We start from the raw sequence: 19,238 nt of genomic DNA, 5'->3' as shown, positions 1-19,238 counted from the left end.
ACTCACTTGCCTCTTCGGTCCTTCTCGCTTTTCCATTGTGGGGAGTTCCTATCAAAGCCCATTCCTTAAAGGGGCACCTTCTGGTGTGATGTCAGCAAGCCGCCCTGTTTGTAAAGGAAGCGAGGTACAGCCACGATATCGTGGGAAACAAGGAGCTGGAGCGTCTGCGTGCTGTAGAACTCAATAAATACAGGGGAGAGATTCTTCAGAGCTGTTATTGATTGGGTGGTGAGGAGTTATTAAGTTCTAAGAATGACTTATTACACCACTTGGGCCAAGATTAAAGAGGAGTTAAGCCGCGGATATCCATTGGGAGCTCTTTCTACGGTTTAGAACCCTCTGCTGGGGCCCCTGCCCTCCCCTGCCGGCTTCTCCTTTCTCTTCTCTTCCCCTTTCCCCCCCACCTCCAGGTGGTCTGATGTAAGATACTGTCAGGACATTTTCCAAGTTGGTTTATGTCTCTTAATTGAACATCCCCAGGAGCCCTGTGTGGGATGTCTTTATTGAATCACCCATTTCCCCAAGTGAACCCAAATGGTTTTCCAAGACAAAAGAGCGGTGTAATTATTTCAGAGGGTCTGAGAACAAGCAGACTTGTGATGTAGGGGAATCCTATTAGGCTGGTTGGCTCTGTAACTGACAGCTTCCACTTATGGCAGCTAACTCAGGGGTTTCCATCAGACTAGGGGTGTCAGGGAGGTGTGAACCTATGGGGGGGTGGCTCACCCCAACATTGTTATGTTAAAATGGTGAGGTGCTTCAGCAGCTAAAATTTTAGGGGGAAAAATGGTGCCTTCTATGTATTCATATAATTAGCACTCGTGAGCTCTTTATTCATGCTGTCAATCATCTGATGTCCAGGGCCTTGAACGTGGAAAGTGCTCCATAAATGGTTTTGCTGACTCTCCTATTACAGGTGTGCAATCCCCTGGGGGCAGATGTGGTTTGAAATTCATCACTTTTCAGATATTAGAGAGGCTGTGAGGTGTCAATGCTACACATCCCATGACACCTCCAGTGGGGCCCGGGGCAGCGCTCCCTAATCAAACACATTAATATTTCTGCAAAAAGCCAGTATTCACCATAAGGAGGATAAATAAATATCACTAGGCTGATGAATGGCTGTTCTTTAGGTCAAAAACAGACCAGCCGGATGTTGGCAATTTCTTTTGGTTCAGCCTCATCTAAAGAGTCTCATGTCGGATCAGGGGAGATTTGCCACCAATGAATCTAAGTCAGATTTAAGAAGAAAGTTCCAGTTTGCCTAGCTGTTTTGGAATCTCTGACGGATGACCTGGGCCTCTACTTCCTTGCCCTCATTTGTCAGAAGGTATCTCGGCCTCGGTTCTTTCCGGTAACCACATTTCACTTGTTGGGTGTGGCCGTGAGCGTGAAAGAGAGTCCTGTTTCAGCTCCCTCTTCCTTCCTGCATCTTGAGAAGGACCTCGGACCCCAAACCCCACCAGGGAAACCCCATCCATGGTCTGACATTTAGAAGTTGATCTACTGGAATGAAAGAATTGTCAGTTTCAAAACGGGAAAAATCGCTGGGAGATCAGGTGCTCTGCAAACGTTCCCGCACGGTGACATGGAAAGAGAAAAAGAAAAAGGCCGCCTTGTTGTTTTATTAATTTACTTCTGACAGCTCTTAGTCCTGAGGCCTTTGAGGTTCTCAGCGGATATTAAACGAATCCTCAGAAACCCCTCTGTGAAGTACCAATAATGAGCCACGTAGGAAATGGAGGTTAAATGAAGATAAAATCTCCATCCACTGGGTTGTTTCTGCCTCCTCCACCCCAGCGGTCCACGTGCATGGAGTGTGCACATCCCTAATTCTCCAACAGCCTCAAAACTTAACCCACCGTCTTCTCTCCGACTTGCACTTCCCCGGGGATCCCCCGGCTCAAGGAACAGCATAGTTAGCTGCTCAGGGGCTCCTACAGAAACCTGGGGGTCATCCTGTCCTCCCCTCCCTCACTCCCCACTCCCCTTGAATTCTCCCCTCCTAGGAAATCCACTCCCTGAAGCTTCTTCCCTCCGTCTCTCCCCTTCCATCCACCTCCCCGGCGTCTTAGATTCCCCCTGCAGCCCCCTCCTGTGTTCTGTCCGCTCCTGCACCCCCCAAATCCAGAGCAGTCTTTTCAAACACACGCATGACCTTGCTCCAACACCCGGCTGCTCTCTGAGAAAGGCCTAAGTTCTTAGCGTGGTCCCGGAGACCCCAAGTGGCCCATCCTGTCTGTTCCTCCAGCTCTTCCTGTTCCCATACTCCAGCGATACCAGTTTGGTCTCTAAAGCACCAGCCCGGGGCCTCTGCCCCAGCTGCCTCCTCTGCCAGGATTGCTCCTGGCCCCAGTTCTTCTGTCAGCTCCTGTCACGCTTCAGATCTTGGTGCACCGGGGGAGATCTCAGAGAGCCTGGACCTTCCCTTTCACGGAAAAGTCAGACCTCTAACTACCCACTTAATTCTGTCGTTACCTGCTTAGCCTCTCCCACAACAGGCTCTAAGCCCCGAGAAGGCAGGCACCCTGCCTCTCTCCTCCGGAGGGGTCTCCCAGGTCTAGCACAGCGATGGGACTGGGGCGGACCCCAAGAGCGGACGGGCAGGTGAGGGCTGTGCCTGGAGAGGCAGGGAGCACAGCCTTGCTTTTCTGGGTTCCCGTGAGCGCTGGCTGAGCGATTACACTCTGATCCAGGAGCAGCTGTGGGACTGTGCAGCTTGTGGGAAAACATCCCCAGCTGCGTGGGTCTCGCCTTTGCCTGGCACCGTTTCCTTGGGATAAGTGCCGAGCGAGCTCGCGGCTCCTCTCAAGGACTGGGAGAAGTGGCTCCTCTCCCCGTGATGGGACAGACTTCCTCACTTAATCACCCGGGCAACTTGGATGCTGCCTGGCGCCAGGCCGCCAGCGTGGCGGGCATTCGACCAAGGCCGGGGCTGCTTGGCGGCATTGCCTCCTCCAGCTGGTCCTGCTTCAACGCTCCTTATTCTCCTGGGGAGGCTTCTAGCCTCCGAGCATCTGCTTTACGTGGATTGTGAGCTCCCCATGCGGGCCATCTTTGGGGAGCCGATGGCAGCATTACCTTTCATGCTGTCGGACCCTGCCCTGGCTTTGCCCAGGGGTGGTGCCTCCTGATCCTACCACCCAGGGCGCGGGACTCCTATGCTCCCATTTAATTAAATGCAGACTGGTGGGATTCCAGCCAAGGTCGGTCCAGAGGCCGGAAGCTGTGCAGCAGATGACATTACGTTTATGTCCTAACCAGTCTCATGATTTCACTCCTCAAACAGTGGAGCCTGGTACGGTATACCTTGAGACAGGCCCTTCCCAGACTCCCAGAGCAGGAGGACAGGCCAAGCTAGGGGCATTTCCTTCATCTCAACTCCTCCTCCTCCAAGACCTGCAGGGTGTGGTGATTCCAGGCGTGTCAGCATGGGCAGGGCTGGGAGGGTTTTTAACAAGATGGAAAGACTTCTAAGTGCAAGTACCCACACTTGCACTTGACCGGATGCAAAGGAGGACCAGGCAGGGCTGCCCTGGACTCGTGTTTGCAATTTTCTGACAAACAAAAATAGGAGCTTAATCATGAGTCTGCTTAACAATGCTGCCAGTTCAGACCGAGCACTTTCTATGTGCTAAGTTTTATGAGGAACAGAAATATGGCTAAGAGACAGGCCCTGTGTTGCAACACGTTTATTGAGTACCTGCTGTATACCATTGGGGGCTGTACAGGGGTGGAACAAAGCAGCATCCATGGGACATGGATGGGACACATAGTTCTGTGGGGGAGACAGCCATCCACTTAATAATTGTCAAACTAATGCAAATCAATAATCACAAGCTTTAGGAAGTGGCACAATGTACACGATGCTGCAAGGGTATGTCACAGGGGTTTCTTACCCAGTGTGGTACATCACAGGAGGCTTCCTGGAGGAAGTGCTGTTTGGACTGTGACCTAACGGATGTGTAGGAGTTCAATAGCAGAATGGAGCTACAGAGCTTTCCAAGCCGGGGTGATAGCACGTACAGCTGGAGCTCAGAGAGTGACAGAGAGGGTCAAGAGTGGAGGAAGAGGAGGAAGAAGTGAGGGGAGGGGGCAGACTTTGTGCAACAACCACATAAGGCATTTGGACTTTGCCCAGGAATAGAGAGAAGCCGCTGAGAATTGGGAAGCAGCATGAGCTGAGGACGGGAACCGAGGACACTCTGACACAGACAACGAAGTGTAGTGAAAGCGAAACCGAGAAACTCATTTGGGGTTTACGCACGAGGCAGGGATTATATTTAAGCAGCAGTTGTTCTGAACAGAAGGTGGCTTCTAATTGCAGTTGTTCGGCATCAAATCCACATTCAAACTTGCAATTATTTCACTGTTAAAAGAGCTGACGGCTCCCTCTTCTGCAGGGAGGCAGTCTCGAGGGAGCCCTAACGCAGGGCACTTGGCTCACACCGGGCCCCCTGAGTATCAGACCACACTCCCACAAAGATGTTCCTGTTGGCTGGCCGTGGAGACAGACGGGATGCGGGGCACGGGGTGGAGACGGGCTGACGAGGAGGAATGGCTCTCTCAGCGAGGCCTCGGGAGCAGCTGAGTGAAGGGAGGCGATGACCCAGCTCAGCAGAATCGGTGTCTCACCTTCCACATGGGCACTGGACCAGGGCCAGCAGAAAGCATGATTCATTACTGCATAATGAGGAACGGATGTGTTATAATGACCCCCCACCTCCAACCCCCGCTGCTTAAGGATGAGGAAACCAAGACCAGAGAGGTCAAACAAACTTCCAGGGTCACATGTCGAAGTCAGAGCAGGACTGGGACTTGAACCCAGGCTCGTCTGAGCCCAAAGCACATCGTCTTAACCGACACTGCGCTGTGTCGCAGGTGGCTCTGGGGGTTTCCTGGAAGAGGTGGTCACCAGTTAAGCTCCAAGTGCCTGTTAAGTGACACAAAGGAAAGAAGAGAGGAAGGTGCAGTCAGACAGTCTCCCTTATCAGCTGCGTGTCCTTGGGCAATTTGCTTGCCCTCTCTGGGCCTCATTTGTGTGATAAGCTAATATCAGTGATGACATTGATAGGCACGTTTGTTGAGTCCGTGCCAGGCTCTGTTCTCAGGTCTTTACACGTACCAACTCACAGCAGCCCTCTGAGAAAGATGTTATAATTGTCCCCATTATCAGAGGAGGACACTGAGGTGCAGAGAGGTTATGTGACGTGCCCAAGGTCACACAGCTAGGGAGAGATCCAGTGTGGCTCCTGAGCCTCATGGGTTGTTGTAGAGATCAGGCGACATGATTCAAAAAAAATTCTTGCCACAGAATGCCACTTGCACAGCAGAAGCCGATGCACAGATTAGGGACATCCATGAATATCATGTACCCACTTCACTTTCCTCTCTGTATAATGGGACGATGACAGGGCAATTTATTGGGCGTTACAATCATCTCGTTTAACAGCCTCCTACCATGAAGGCTGTTAACCCCGTTCTACAGATGGGAAAGCCAAGGCTTGGGGAAATCGAGTGAGTTGTTCAAGGTCCTGCATCTACTCAAAGATGGAGCAGGGTCTCCAGCACTGGGCTGCTTTAATCTACAGCCCAGCTCCTAACCTCTGATGTAGCGATGCTCTGGCTGGTGGCCTCTTCCTGCTCAGGGACTTGTCTCTAGGAGTGGTTCAGAGAGAGCAAGTCTGCCCCAGGCACCCCTGGTCCCTTGGAATCCAGTCCACATCTCTCTGATTAGTGCTCTGAGCTCCAACCATCCCATTTCTGCATAAATGGCCCGTGATGTCACGCGGGTTACTGACAACTTCTCTCTCAGGAACCCTGAAGAAATCCTGGGCAGATTGGATAAAAGGCCCTTGTCAGACATCCTAATTTTAGCGTTCTCCCTCATGACTCCATTCAGGAAGTATTTATTTAACGCTTCACTTGTTTTGCCATTCTCCCTGACTTCATTCTGCAAAAGCTCCTGTAATAACCCACGTCTCCATCACCAGCTCCCCGCCGTCCTTGTCCTTGGGAAAACTTGAGAGCTTGTGTTCAGCATCTCGAGCCAGGAATGTGTCCAAGTTTCATCTTCCGTCACTAATGCCCTCCTTTCTCTCCATGCTGCATCTCCCGACTCTTTTGCAGACTTCTGTGTGCCCGTCTTCCCGCATCTCATGACATCTCTTTCAGATACTGTTGCTCTTGTGCAAATGGACATTTTTCGTGCCTTAAGTTTCCTCGCAAGGGCACGATGATGAAACATTGTTTCTCTCCCAGACTAGTTTTTATTGGCTCTCTCCAGCTTCTCTTCTCAAAAATCTCCCCTTGCCTGGCAGCACAGCATGGGCAGGTGGGCTGTTCTTCTCCTGAGAGTCCATTGCCCTTGGGTATCAGAGGCCATCCCTGCACCTGGGATGGGTGAGGAGGACAGGGCCGTAGTTGACCGCATCTCACTCACTTACGTGAGTTTGAAATTCGCATTGTGTTGGAGGGACTGCATTTCTGCTCTCGCTCATACTTGTTTCTTGATTCAGTGAATCAGTAACTCTACTAGACATCCCTGATACAGACCCTATTAATTTTAATGGCTTTTGAGATGAATAGAGGAGAAAGCTTCTCTTGATTGTACAGATGTGTGTAGAAGTCTGTGGTTTTATATATTTATTTTTATTTGAAAAGAGAAATCCAGTCAAGACACCAAAAGAGTGATAGAAGTATGGGTCTGTCGGGATTTTTTTTTTTTTGGTCCGTTCTTTAAAACGAAATTTGAGGTAAAATTCACGTAAGATAAAATTAACCATTTTGAAGTGAACAATTCAGTGGCATTTGGTGCTTTCACAATATTGTGCAACCGTCATCTCTATCTAGTTCCAAAACATAGTAACCTCCCCACGAAAATTCCCTATAGCCATTAAGCAGCTCTTTCCTCTTCTCTTCTCCCCCAGCCCCTCGAAACCATTTGTCTACTTTCTGTCTCTACAAATTTGCCTATTCTGGATATTTCATGCCATTGGAATCGTGCAATACCTGGCCTTTTGTATCTGGCTTATTTCACTTACTGTAATACTTCCAAGGTTCACCCACGTTGTAGCATGAATCAGAACTCCATTTCTCTTTATGGCTGAATAATATTCCATTGCATGGATATCTGTTCATCCGTTGATGGATACTCGCATTGTTTCCACCCTTTACCTCTGTGGGGGTTTTTAAACTTTGCAGACATTGTCCCGGATCCCTGGCTGACCTCTGCTTTCAGCTCTTTTGTCCTTTGTGAGAATCCCGGGTCTTGATTCGCTTGCATCTCTTTGGAGAAGCACACGGAGGTTTAGGAGCTGCCCTGGTGACCGAGAATTACAGGATCTCACGATGGGGAATATGGCACCAGCACTTGCAGATGTCCTGGCATCCCGTGGGCTGACCTTGACACCTCAAAAGACAGCCCCCTCCAGGGCCACCACAGCATTTACTCAGGGCTAAGACCAGTGGTCCACGGCCTGGCTGCACACTGTCATCTCCTGGGGGGATTTAAGAATTACCAAACCCCCAGTTCACCTCCAGAGAGTCTGACTCCATTCGTGTGGGGTCAAGTCCTGGCATTTTCTGTTCGTGTGTTGAGCCGGTTGAATACTGGCCCCAAAACATATGTCCAAGTCCTACCCCCCCAAGACAGCTGGCATAGAAAGCTCTGGAAAGGGGCCATGAAATGCCTCATTGGTTGTTTATCTGTAGCAGGCGTAGGTTTAGTATAAGACATTGTTCACCATGACCAGACAGCCCAAAGAATGAGGGAAAATGTTTGCAAATGATATATCTAATATTGGACTTGTATCTAGAATATGTAAAGAGCTCTTATAACTCAATTATAAAAAGACAACCCAATTTAAAAAGGGGCAAAGGATCTGAATAGACAGTTCTCCAAGGAAGATATACAAATGGCCAACAAGCTCGTGGAAAGATGCTCAACGTTATTAGTCATCAGGGAAATGCAAATCAAAACCACAATCAGATACCACTTCACACCCGCTCGGGTGGCTGGAATCAAAGACACAGGTAAGAACAAGTGTGGATGAGGATGTGGAGAAATTGGAACCCTCAGACACTGCTGGTGGGGGTGTAAAATGGTGCAGCCGCTTTGGAAAACAGTGTGCCTGTTCCTCAAATGATTAAACAGAGTTACCATGGGGCCCAGCAATTTCCATATTCCTATATCCTCCTAGGTGTATGCTCAAGAGAATTGAAAACACATGTCCACATGAAAACCTGTACCAAATGTTCACAGTGGCATTATTCACAATAGCCAAAAGGAGGAAACAACCCAAATATCCATCAATAGGTGAATGGATAAACAAAATCTGGTCCATCCATGCAGAGCAATATTTTTTCAACCATAAAAAAATGAACTACTGCCACATGCTACAACTTGGGTCAATCTTGACAACATTACGCCAGTCACGAAAGACCACATACTGTATGATTCCACGTATGTGAAAGTCCACAACATGCAAATTGATACAGATTAATGATTGCCTGGGGCTGGGGGGGTTTTGATGGTGGGAGGGAGCAGGTGATAACTAAGGGGTATGGGGTTTCTTTTTGAGGTGATGAAATGTTCTAAAAGTGACCGTGGGGATAGTCACACGTATCTGTGAATACACTAAAAACCCTTGAACTGCGCACTATAAATGAGTGCATTGTATATATGAATTACATCTCAATGAAGCTGTTTTTAAAAAAAGTCACTGGGAAGCGTGGCACAGAGCCCAAGTCCCCTTCCAGCTCGTGCCGGTTCACCGGCTGTGCGATCATACGTTGAAGCAGGCAGTCAATGCTCGGTTAACTGTGCTTGTGCTTATCTTGCCTTATGTCCCAGGAGGTCTGGGCGCTTCCTCTGCAGCTGCATCAGCGTTAGCATCATCGGATGCAGTCTGGTTGGTGTCTCCACAACCAAGAGACATGTTTAAAGTCTGTGGTTCTTGATGCATTCCATGTAAACCGTGGGCGACAGTCTGCCATGTTCTAGCGACACAGGAGGCTGGGAGGGTGTTTTAAGCGGGAGTGACCTGAACCAGTTTGTGCTTGAAGACAAACCCTATGGCTGCGGAGTAGAGAGTGGACTGTAGGGAAGGGAAGGTGGGGTCAGGGGAGCCACTGCAATGACAGTGATGTGAGTTCAGGGACGAGCATCTGGGACGCCAAGTGGGACAGGCATCCCCAGGTGGAGGCATCTCACAGCGGAAGCGGTGGGGCCTGGTAGCTGACTGGGTGGGGAGGTAGGAGTATGGGGCTGCCTTTTGCAGAAACCAAGAGAGGAGGGTTTGGGGCCATCTGGATATCGTGGCCTCCTATGGGCACCTGTTAATCTGCTGGACATTGTTGAAAAAATGAATGCTATGTGAGGCCATCGGTCAGATAAGGCCAGGGCTGGGTGGGGTGGGGAGAAAACCGATGGGAGGGGTCCCAAAGATGGGCTTCCCCAGTCTCCTGGGTCCTGGACCAGCCGGGAGAAGCTGCTGGCCCCATTCTGTGACCTCTTCCTGGGTGGGGTTGTGGGGTGCTGGCAGAGGAGATAGGAGCGTGCTGTGGAGATGTCTCATTCACCCGCAGGGTTTGTGAGGGAGTCTCCTGTGTGTGCGATACCCTGCCTGCTGTTCTGGGGTTTCCCAGACGCCTTCCCCTCTGGGCCAGCAAAACTGATGGGCAGCGCTGCCGAGGGGCTGGCGGGATGGCTCTGGATGCAGCAGTTCCAGGGTTCAGACCTGGAGCTGCCTCTTCTAAGCTGTGCAGCCTCAGGTGACTGACTTCCCTTCCCTGAGCCCAGTTTACTCATCCACTAACTGAGTGTGGTCCTTCTCTCCGTCTCGAAATGGGCAACGTCCTTCTTCCACATGAAGAAACTCAGGGACCAGGGGTTAAGTATCTTGTCCCAAGTCATGTAGCTCCCAAGTGGAAGAAAGACAATTTGGACACTGGCAGTCAGACTCCAGAGCCTGTTTCCTTAAGTACTACACTCCTCTGTCTCCTGAAGAAGGGTAGCTACATAAATCTGGACATCTAGGATAGTTGCCCTGAGTGTCTAACTTTTGACAAAGTCCACAATGGACTGGGTTGAAGGGTCCTAGCCCTTCGTCACCTAGCCCTCATTTTATTTTAAGTAATTTTACAGATATAGACTCAGAAGCTCAGAGAGGCTAAGTAACTTTCCCAGAGTCACACAGCAAATCAGCCAGACTCTCCCCTTGAACCCAATTCTATCCGACCCCTGCTGCAGCTCTCCTTCTACTTCCCTGCCCTAGCCTGCAGACGGGTCATTTATCCAAGTCCTGTTAACCCTATCCTTCCCAAATTTACGCCAGAGCCATTAGCCCATGGAGCAGTGTCTCCCCTGGGGCTGCCCTGACTGATGTGGAACACCCAGTTTTCCATAGCGGCGTATTGATGCCTTAGACAACAGCCTAGCGTTTCGGAGGAGTCTGCACGTTACAAAAAAGGGCAGCAGGTATTATTTGGGCTAAATTGACCTTGAAATTGATTTCTTTATTTTATGACTTACTGAGAGGAGATTAATACTTTTTTTTTCCAGCAGTCTGAAACAATTTACATGGTAATAGAAGGCATAGTCAGTCAAATAAATTGCTGGAAGTGGTCTTGTTCCAGGGGAAAAAAAAATACGGAGCTTACTCACATTGATTTCTTTGCCCTGGGGAGAAGCAGAGATTTCAACATCTGGGAATAGGAGGTAAATTTTATCTCTCCTTTTAAAAGCAGAGGACTGAAGAGCGTAGTCTGACATTTACACGGAATTTTTTAAGTTGGGGGAAACGAGGCTGCCTGAGTTCCTTGTTGCAGGTTAACCCACATTTTCTCAGAGGGGCTCTGGGTCACTTGAGTCCGGGGTGGCAGGTGGGGCCCAGATGGCGTTTTCAGAAGATGCACCTTGGGAAGTTGGCTGCGTCGCTGCCTCTCGTGATGAAATGCTGGTGACATAAACTAGTCCCCAGACCCAGGTGGGCTTGCCTAGGAGCCATGTGAATGGAGCCCCTGCTTCCAGGATTCCGGGCTTTGCCATGTGGCTACCCCACCCAGGGACTGGATTTGATTTCAGCTGGTGTGGCAGTGCAGGGGGATGGGTATCATTTCTGTGTCAGGATGGATCCTGAGATGGCATCCAGGCTCAGCAGGAAAAGGCAGCATTCGATTAGTACTGCCTGCCCTGGGCACAAGAGGGGCCGGTGTAGCTTGTGTGCCTGTTACTTGAATTTCCTGGTCAAAACCATTAAAATATTCTCCCTAATGTAACATTTCTGTATTCAGAACACACCGACAGGGCTACTGTCCTCCACAGTGACCCCAAATCATTCGCCACATTATGCAAACTGAATTTTTTTTCAAAAAATGTCAAGCGATGGATCCCTATGCAAAGGGCTCTGCTAGTTTTCCATTTGCTAGTCTCTTGAACTGTTTTCTTTTCAAAATAAAGTTAAAATTTTAAGATAAAATTTTTAATCCATCATACACGCCCAGAGTACACAATTCAGGAGTCAGAAGAGTAAAATTAGTTTCTCTCCTCCCCATTCTGCTCAGTCAATGAGTTTCTCTCTCCAAAATCAGCCTTTTTTTTTTTTTTAAACCAGTTTCTTATCTATCTTCTAGAGATTTCAATGCATATGCTACATATGCATATATTCTAAAACAGTGAGCAGATTGTGGCATGCTATGCATACCACTCTGTGCTTTCCTGTATTTCTCTCTCTTTCTCTATCAAGCTTTCTCAGTATCCTCCCTGAGGGTATCTAGATGCATCATAACTTATTTACTTGGTCTCTGAGTGGAAATTGATATTTATCTAGCAACAAATACTTTGTAATTCCAAAAAAATGCTTCAGTGAATCTCCTTGGCACTGGTCATTTTCCACATGTGCAGACATTCTATAGCAGAAATTCCAAGAAATGGAATTGCTAGTTCAAATGTTATCAACTTTTACCATGTTGACCAATTTCTAATTCCATTGCGTACAAGGATACATGTTTCTTATACTCTTACGACCTTGATACTTTGTCCAACTTTTGTCTTTGCCAATCTCAGTAAAAAATAATACATCATCTCAATTTGCATTTCTTTTATTATGTGTGAAGTCAAGGATCTCTTAATGTGTGTAACAGACATTTGCATCACCATGTCCTTTGTGAACTGTCTGTACATCTCTTTTGCTTGTTTTTTTCCTCTGAGTTATAATTTTTTCATGTTATCCTTTGTTGCCTTTCACTTTGTTTATGGTATTATTTTTCATACAGAAAACCTGATTATTTAGAATTTTTATCATTTGTTTTGTGGCTTTTTAGGTTTGGGGTCATAATTAGAAAGATCTTCTCTAGCTCTTGGAGATGATAAAAATCCACAGGATTGGATGGAATATGTTATGTTTTCTGGTCAGTCCACACTTCAGGAGTCATTTTGATTTTTCGCTCTGGAAAATGCAGTCCCCATGATATGTGGAAGTGGGTGTGGTCTGTGGTCACTTGGGGCCACCATCTGGCCTCGTAGGCTCCTCAGACGCCCTTTTCTTCTCGGCATCCAGACTTAGGGAGCATCACAGCCTTGTGATCAGGACGTTTTAGGGTGAGTGGGCCCAGGTGGCCCAGCCAACATTTAGATTGCTGACCCCGCCCGCCTGTCTTTCACAGCCGGGGGTCCTGTGGGTCTTACTGGCTCCGTCCCTGGGAATCCGGGTCCCCTTCTGCCCATTGCTCAGGAAGCTTTAACTGGCCCTCATCTTGGCCTTCTGTAAACCTGAAGGATAAACCCTTTAAAGGTCATTTTTATGCAAAGAACGTCACATTCTAATGCCACCTACCGCTGCTCTCTGGGAGCCTCTCTTTGAGAGTCCTCATCTCTTACCTTGTTTCTGTTTCCCTCTGCCCCGTCTGGTTTAGAACCTATATGTGTGCTTCTCGCTGTTGTCAAGGGGAGGGGGAAGCGGGCACCGGGTGTTGGTGTGGAGTTGGCTGCTTTGTTCAGGATAACACAGGGACTGTGCTGAACACCGGGCAGCTGCCGGAGCAGGCAGGTGCATGCACAGTTACGGGGTATGACAAGGTCTAAAGGGGGCGGGAAGGGCAGGAAAAGTCTTCTGGGGGAGCAGCCTGAGCTGGTGGCGTCTCCGTCTCCCGGGGGTGAAGGCTCCCTGTGCTCCTGCTGGTTAACACAAAGTGGAAGTAGGGCACAACGAGGGGTGGTCAGCGGAGTAGGAGGCTGGCCCCTGGGACCTTAGGCTCAGGGATGTGGAGACGGGAGGGCCCGGCTGGTGGGAGGGCGGTGGGAAGTGAGAAAGAAAAGTTGGAGCGTTAGGCCCTGTGGGCCCTTTTGGGGTGGGGGGCAGCTCCCCAGAGTTGGATGGTGACCGACTGTAACAGGCTTCCAGGGGGAAGTGGATAAAGGCATCAGAGGGAGAAAAGTTCGCTGTGATTCTCATCCATCCGCGAACACCTTGGTCCAAGCCCCGGCTCTCTGCATCCCTGATGAGCTGCTTTGGACAGGTTCTCGCCTCCCTGTGTTTCTGCACCCATAAAATGGGGCTGAGATAGAGACTTTCTTCTCACATCCTAGTGGAAAACTCAGGAAGAGTACTAAGCACTCAGCACTGTAGGTGTTCCATTGACACGAGCTGTTGTCGACATGACACAGTGAAAAGAACCTGACGGCTGGCCTGGTGGCTCCATGGTTAAGTGTGCACATTCCACTTTGGCAGCCCAGGGTTCGCCGGTTCGGATCCTGGGTGCGGACACGGCACTGCTTGGCACGCCATGCTGTGGTAGGCGTCCCACATATAAAGTAGAGGAAGATGAGCACGGACGTTAGCTCAGGGCCAGTCTTCCTCAGCAAAAAGAGGAGGATTGGCAGCAGATGTTAGCTCAGGGCTAATCTTCCTCAGAAAAAGAAAAAGTCAACCCGAAACCTGGTAACAGGGTAGTGGGTGTGGCTCTCCGAAGACCGCCTGTGTCCACACTACAGCAGAAATCTAGCCCAGCGCTGCCTAAGAGAGGCCTCACGAGAGCCACGTATGCAATTTGAAATTTCCTGCTAGCCACATTAAAAAGTAAAAGGAAGCAGATGAAATTAATTGTAACAATATATTTTATTTTAAATATTCATAATATATATTTAAATATAATAATATACTTAATTCTTATATATTATTAAATATTATCATTCTAACATGTAATCGATATGAAACCATTAATGAAATATTAATATTAATGAGAGAGTTCACATTCCTTTTTCTTTTCCGTCAGTGTCTTCAAAATCCAGTGTGTAATTTATACTCACGGCGCATTTCAATTTAGACCGGCCGTCATGGCTTGTGGGGGCCGTGCTGGGCAGTGCAGGTGTGGGCCCCTCGAGGACGGGGCGGGGAGACAGACAGCACTGTGGCGAGAGACTAAGGGATCATGTTCAACTGGGTTACTCCAAATTAGAATTTCGTCCTCAACCTGGGCTCCTCCACCTGTGTTTGTTTTTGTTTTGGCCAGGACTGCCCATCTGAAAACTCAGCTCTCCTCTCCAGTGCCAAGAACAGTCCGCCAGACTCGGTAAGTAGAAGCGTGTCGCTGAACCGATTAGAATTTGAAACTCCTTTTGCACCCTTTCCAGCCTCCTCGGTCTCCGTCATCAATCACCGGGAGTGGTTTTTACCTGAAGCTGATCTTGCTGGAAAAGTAACTGGATTTGATGGGAATAAAGGTTCCCAAGCGCTCACGGAATTTCTATTAGGAAACACCTGGGGCCAGAGTCTCGGCCTTTGGTACATGATGTGAAAGCTGAGCGGCTCCCTCTGAGAAGGGCCGGGTCTGCTTGGGGAATAGATCTGGGGGAACAGTGACTGGTGGAGGGGCCACGGGCTAGTCTCTTTACTTCTTGATGTGAAGACAGACCCCAGGGTACTGGGAAAGTGGGAAGGAAGTTTAACATCATTTGATTGTCCCCATGGTAAGGACAGCAATGTTGACTGAGTGTTTCGGGGCCCTTGCATCATAGCGTTGGACTGGGGTCATGGGGGTGTATGACTGTGGATGGTGCTAGGTGTGGGTTCCTGTGCATCCCCCATCTGTCGTCCAGGCCTACAGCGGCAGACATGCTCCCTGCACTTACGCTTCCCAAAACACTCCTGTCCAGACTCTCTGGGATGTGGTAACTGGGTGAAGCGTCCCCACAGTGGGGTCTATTTGTGTATTGCTGGTGACTGTGAGATGATCTCGAGGGGCACATAGACTGTGGTGGTTGTTTTGTTTTAATCGTTCTGTATTTGGTTTTATGATTATCTTTATAGCAAGCAATACTGACTTTCCATTTACAGCGGTCATATAAAATTTCTTTTGAATATATTTAGGTAAGTAAGTTGACTTAAAGAAAAATGTAATATGGAAATAATAAGAAGGCAGATAGGGCAAGACATTGCGATAGTGGTAAGTGAATGGCTGACAGTCAATTCTTTTATCAAAAGATCTCCCCTCGACCCTGGGAAGTGTCCTTGTGTGTGTCTATATTTGGCATGCTTCCCTTGCCTTATGCCCCAATCTATGCTGATACCCAGTGCAAAGTGGACTCTGTAAGGACCCACCTCTTGGCCTCTGTCTGTTCCCCCAAAATGACTTTGAGGGGCTGGGTTTTTATTATCAACTCATTGCTGATCACCTGAAAGAGACATTCATCTGAGCTGCTGAGAAGAGGAGGAAGAAGAGGAAAGATGGTGAGAAATGACAACCACACCATCGACTTTCTTGTCCCACTTTGCAGTTGACCAAGTGTTTCATCTCTGTTCTCTTTAAGTCTCCTCAATGATCCCGTAAGGTAAGTGCTGTTTCTCTCTTCATTTTGTGATGAGGAAACCAAAACTCAAGGTCACGCAGCCTGGACTCACCCTGGGACCCCCTCTGTCATTGGGGCACAGCTTTGTAGCTTCACACCAAGTCTGTGAAACACTCTCCTCATTTTGTAGATGGGCAAATGATTCATGGATCAGGAAAGAACATTAATTATCTCTTACCCTGGACCTTAGTGGTTTAAAAGGACAAGTTTATTATCACTCAGTTTCTGTGGGTCAGGAATCTGGGAGTGGCTTTGAAGGATGGTCCTGGCTCAGGGTCTCTCATGAGCTGGGGCTGCCATCATCTGAAGGCTTGACTTGACTGGGGCTGGAGGAGCCACTTCCAAGATGGCTCACCTAGATTGTTCTTGTCAGGCGGCCTCAGCTCCTCCCGTGTGGACCTCTCCATAAAGATGCTCATTGAGCATCTTCATGACATGGCTGGTGGCTTCCCCAGGGTAAGAAATTTAAGAGACAGAGAATGGGCAGAAGCCACACCACGTTTTATAACCTATCCTCAGAAGTCCCATGCAGTCCCCTCTGTTGTAGTGTGTCCTTCATGCAAACCAACCCTGATGAAATTATGGTTGGGGACTCTACCTGGATGAAAATACACAGAAGAGGCATCATTGGGGCCACTTTGGAAGTTGGCTACCACACTTTTCATAATCTTAAAAAACTATGTCTTGTAGCTCCACATGGGATCCTTGTAACCTCACACCCGCTCTATGAAAAGAAAACAAAGATAGGAAACCCATTCTGCAGATGGGAAAATGAAGGCTGGAGCAGGAACGTGATTTACCAAAGAGTGTTGCAGCTGGTGGTGTGGGGTGCAGAAACTTTTAAAGGGAAACTTGTTAGAAAAGCGGGAAGGAAATTCCCACCTCGAGTGCTCATTGCCCACAATAGGACCAAAGGTGGCTGCAACCTCTCCATTTTCCAGGAGCTCAGAAGAACGCCCCCTGGATTTTCAGCTTGGTTGGGTTGGGTTTGGTATTCCCCAGTCTCTGGCACCACCTAATTAAGGCTGATGGGATCTCTACTAGAAGCAAAGATACTACCCTGACTTGTTTCCCCACCAGAGGCTGCAGAATTTGAGAGGTTTGCTGAGATTCATGCTGTGAAGATGCAAAGACCCTAAGCCTCCTCTCCTTCCCCATCCCCGACCTTCACGGTGCAGCTGATCTGGGTCCTTCTGGCTGCAATCCACGGGTCAACCTCCCAACCTGATGTGTCAGAGGGAGAAGCAGTCATTTTTGTGACCTCTGCTGCTGGCAGCATATGGTGACCAACCATTCTGGAAAGCAGTTTATCTCACATGTTTCGAAGCGTAGAACGTGTTCACTCTTTGATCCCATAATCACACTTCTAGGAATTTACACCGTGGGGATGTTTATACGAGTGTGACAAGCTGTGTCTGTTTATTTGTTGAGAGATGATTGTAGTAGCAAAAAATAATAATAATAAAAAACATACGGCCTCAAGCTCCATCAATAAGGAATTGTTTAAGTAAATCACATGCATCCACAAAGTCCGATTCTAAGCGGCTGCTAGAATTTCGTGGTGAGGATTTATGTTTATTAACTTGGAAAGATGCTCATGACATATTGTTGAGTGAGAAATACAGCATATATCATATGATCCCAATTATGTGCAATTATATTCACATATCTCCCTTTGTCTGAATGCAGAGAGAGAGATGTCAGAAAGGCAGATGGGAAATGCAACTAAATTGGTAGGTTTTGCATTTTTCTTTGGACTCTTGTGGTTTTGTTTGATTTTTTTTTTTTACAGTGAGTGGCTATTTTCTTTGATAGTAGTAGTAATCATAACAATATTGATAATGACTATTTATAAAATTAAGCAGTGAGTTCTGGGCTGTTAAGAGAGGTTTCCAGGACAACTGATGGCATTTTATTAAAGTTTCGTTCTCAGTTGTCATAGAAATGCTGCAGTCCCCTTGGAGGAGTGAAAACAAGCCTTAGAAGACTGAATCAGGGTCTAGAGTCGGACTTTTTTGGTCCTTGGCTGCCCGAGAGGCAGAATGCCTCAGGCCCTGGCATTCCAACCCTCTTCCCACTCATGGCTCTGTGCTGCCAGCCAGCTCTCCACTTTCTGGCCTCCAGCTTTCCCCTGTGGTACCGCCTCCCAGGAAGGGCCTTTCCTGGATATAGCAGATGAGATTCATTTGCACCCAGAACAAGAACATAATAATGATGATGAGAGCTAGCATTATTGTGCTCGGGTTTCAAATGCATTTCGTTTACCCACCCCAGGCATCCCAAGGAGGGAAGAACTAACCCCCCCTTTCACAGGTGAGGAAACCGAGTCTCAGAGGAGAGGGACCTGCTCAGAATCTGGGACTTGACTGGGATTCTGCTGTTTCCCAGAGCTGAGTTGAGCAGAGGGTAAGGCTGCCTGGTTCTGCTCAGTGGTGCAAGGAGCATTTCTGGGAACATCTCAGACGTGGGGTTGAGTCTGGAGCAGCAGGTGAGGTGGAAATCACACCTGAGCAGAATTACCTTAAGGCTCCCACTGGAGGGTGCCAGGATGAAGACCAGCCTTTCTGCCCCTCAAGACATCTGAGACGGCCACGCTTTCCTTGAGTATTAGGGCAGATTGGGAGTCTTTGCTGAGATACCAGCTGAGATGGTTGTGTTGAGGTGACAGGCTGGATGGATGAAATATACCTGTCTTTAAACACTGGGGTCACCTGTGGTCAAATGGTCACATGATGAGAGGTGCGTGGGAAACATGTCCTAACGTGGGTGGGGATGACGCTACCCCAGCATGAAGAATAGCACTGTTCTCATTTCGTGATTCTGTTGGACAAACAGAGCCCACCCAACCAGAGGCACTCACAACTAGAATCCACAGCTAGGTACTGCGGGGCTTTGGGGAGCATAATAATAATATAATAATAATAAAAAGATTGGCAACAGTTGTTAGCTCAGGTGCCAATCTTTTTAAAAAGAAAAAAATTGGCAGAGCCCAAATTTCCACTTTGTTCTGCCTCATTCCAGAGCTGTATTTCATAACGCCTCTGTTTTTCTGTAACAGAAATGTGCTGTATTCATTTTCTTTTGCTGCATAAAAAATCACCAGAAACTTAGCAGCTTAAAACACCCATTTATTATGTCAGTTTCCGTGTATCAAGGGTCTGGGCATGGCATGGCTGGGTTCCCTGCTCAGGGTCTCATAAGGCTGCACTGTAGGCATCAGTTGGGGTTAGGGTCTCATCTGGAGCTTGAGGTTCCCTTCTGAGCTCACTGGTTGTTGGAAGAATTTGGTTCCTTGTGCTTATAGGACTGAGGTCCTCGGCTCCTAGGGGCTGTCCACAGCTCTCTGCCACATGGCCCTCTCGCAGGCAGTTCACATTATGCCAGCTTACTT

The 19,238-nt window shown here is 48.4% G+C and overlaps 1 protein-coding gene across 1 annotated transcript in view; it reads left to right on the top strand.

Moving 5' to 3' along the window:
- The window catches only part of RBFOX1 (RNA binding fox-1 homolog 1), a 1,973,933-nt gene that overhangs the window by 258,786 nt on the left and 1,695,909 nt on the right, over positions 1–19,238 (top strand). The window contains exon 3 of the mRNA XM_070231058.1: positions 14,512–14,571. Within this exon, the coding sequence (XP_070087159.1) occupies positions 14,512–14,571 (60 nt within the window). The remainder of the gene's footprint in view (positions 1–14,511; positions 14,572–19,238) is intronic.

This window comes from Equus caballus, chromosome 13, assembly GCF_041296265.1.
Source record: "Equus caballus isolate H_3958 breed thoroughbred chromosome 13, TB-T2T, whole genome shotgun sequence".
Classification (NCBI taxonomy): domain Eukaryota; kingdom Metazoa; phylum Chordata; class Mammalia; order Perissodactyla; family Equidae; genus Equus; species Equus caballus.
This window is presented reverse-complemented; position numbering and strand designations above follow the sequence as displayed.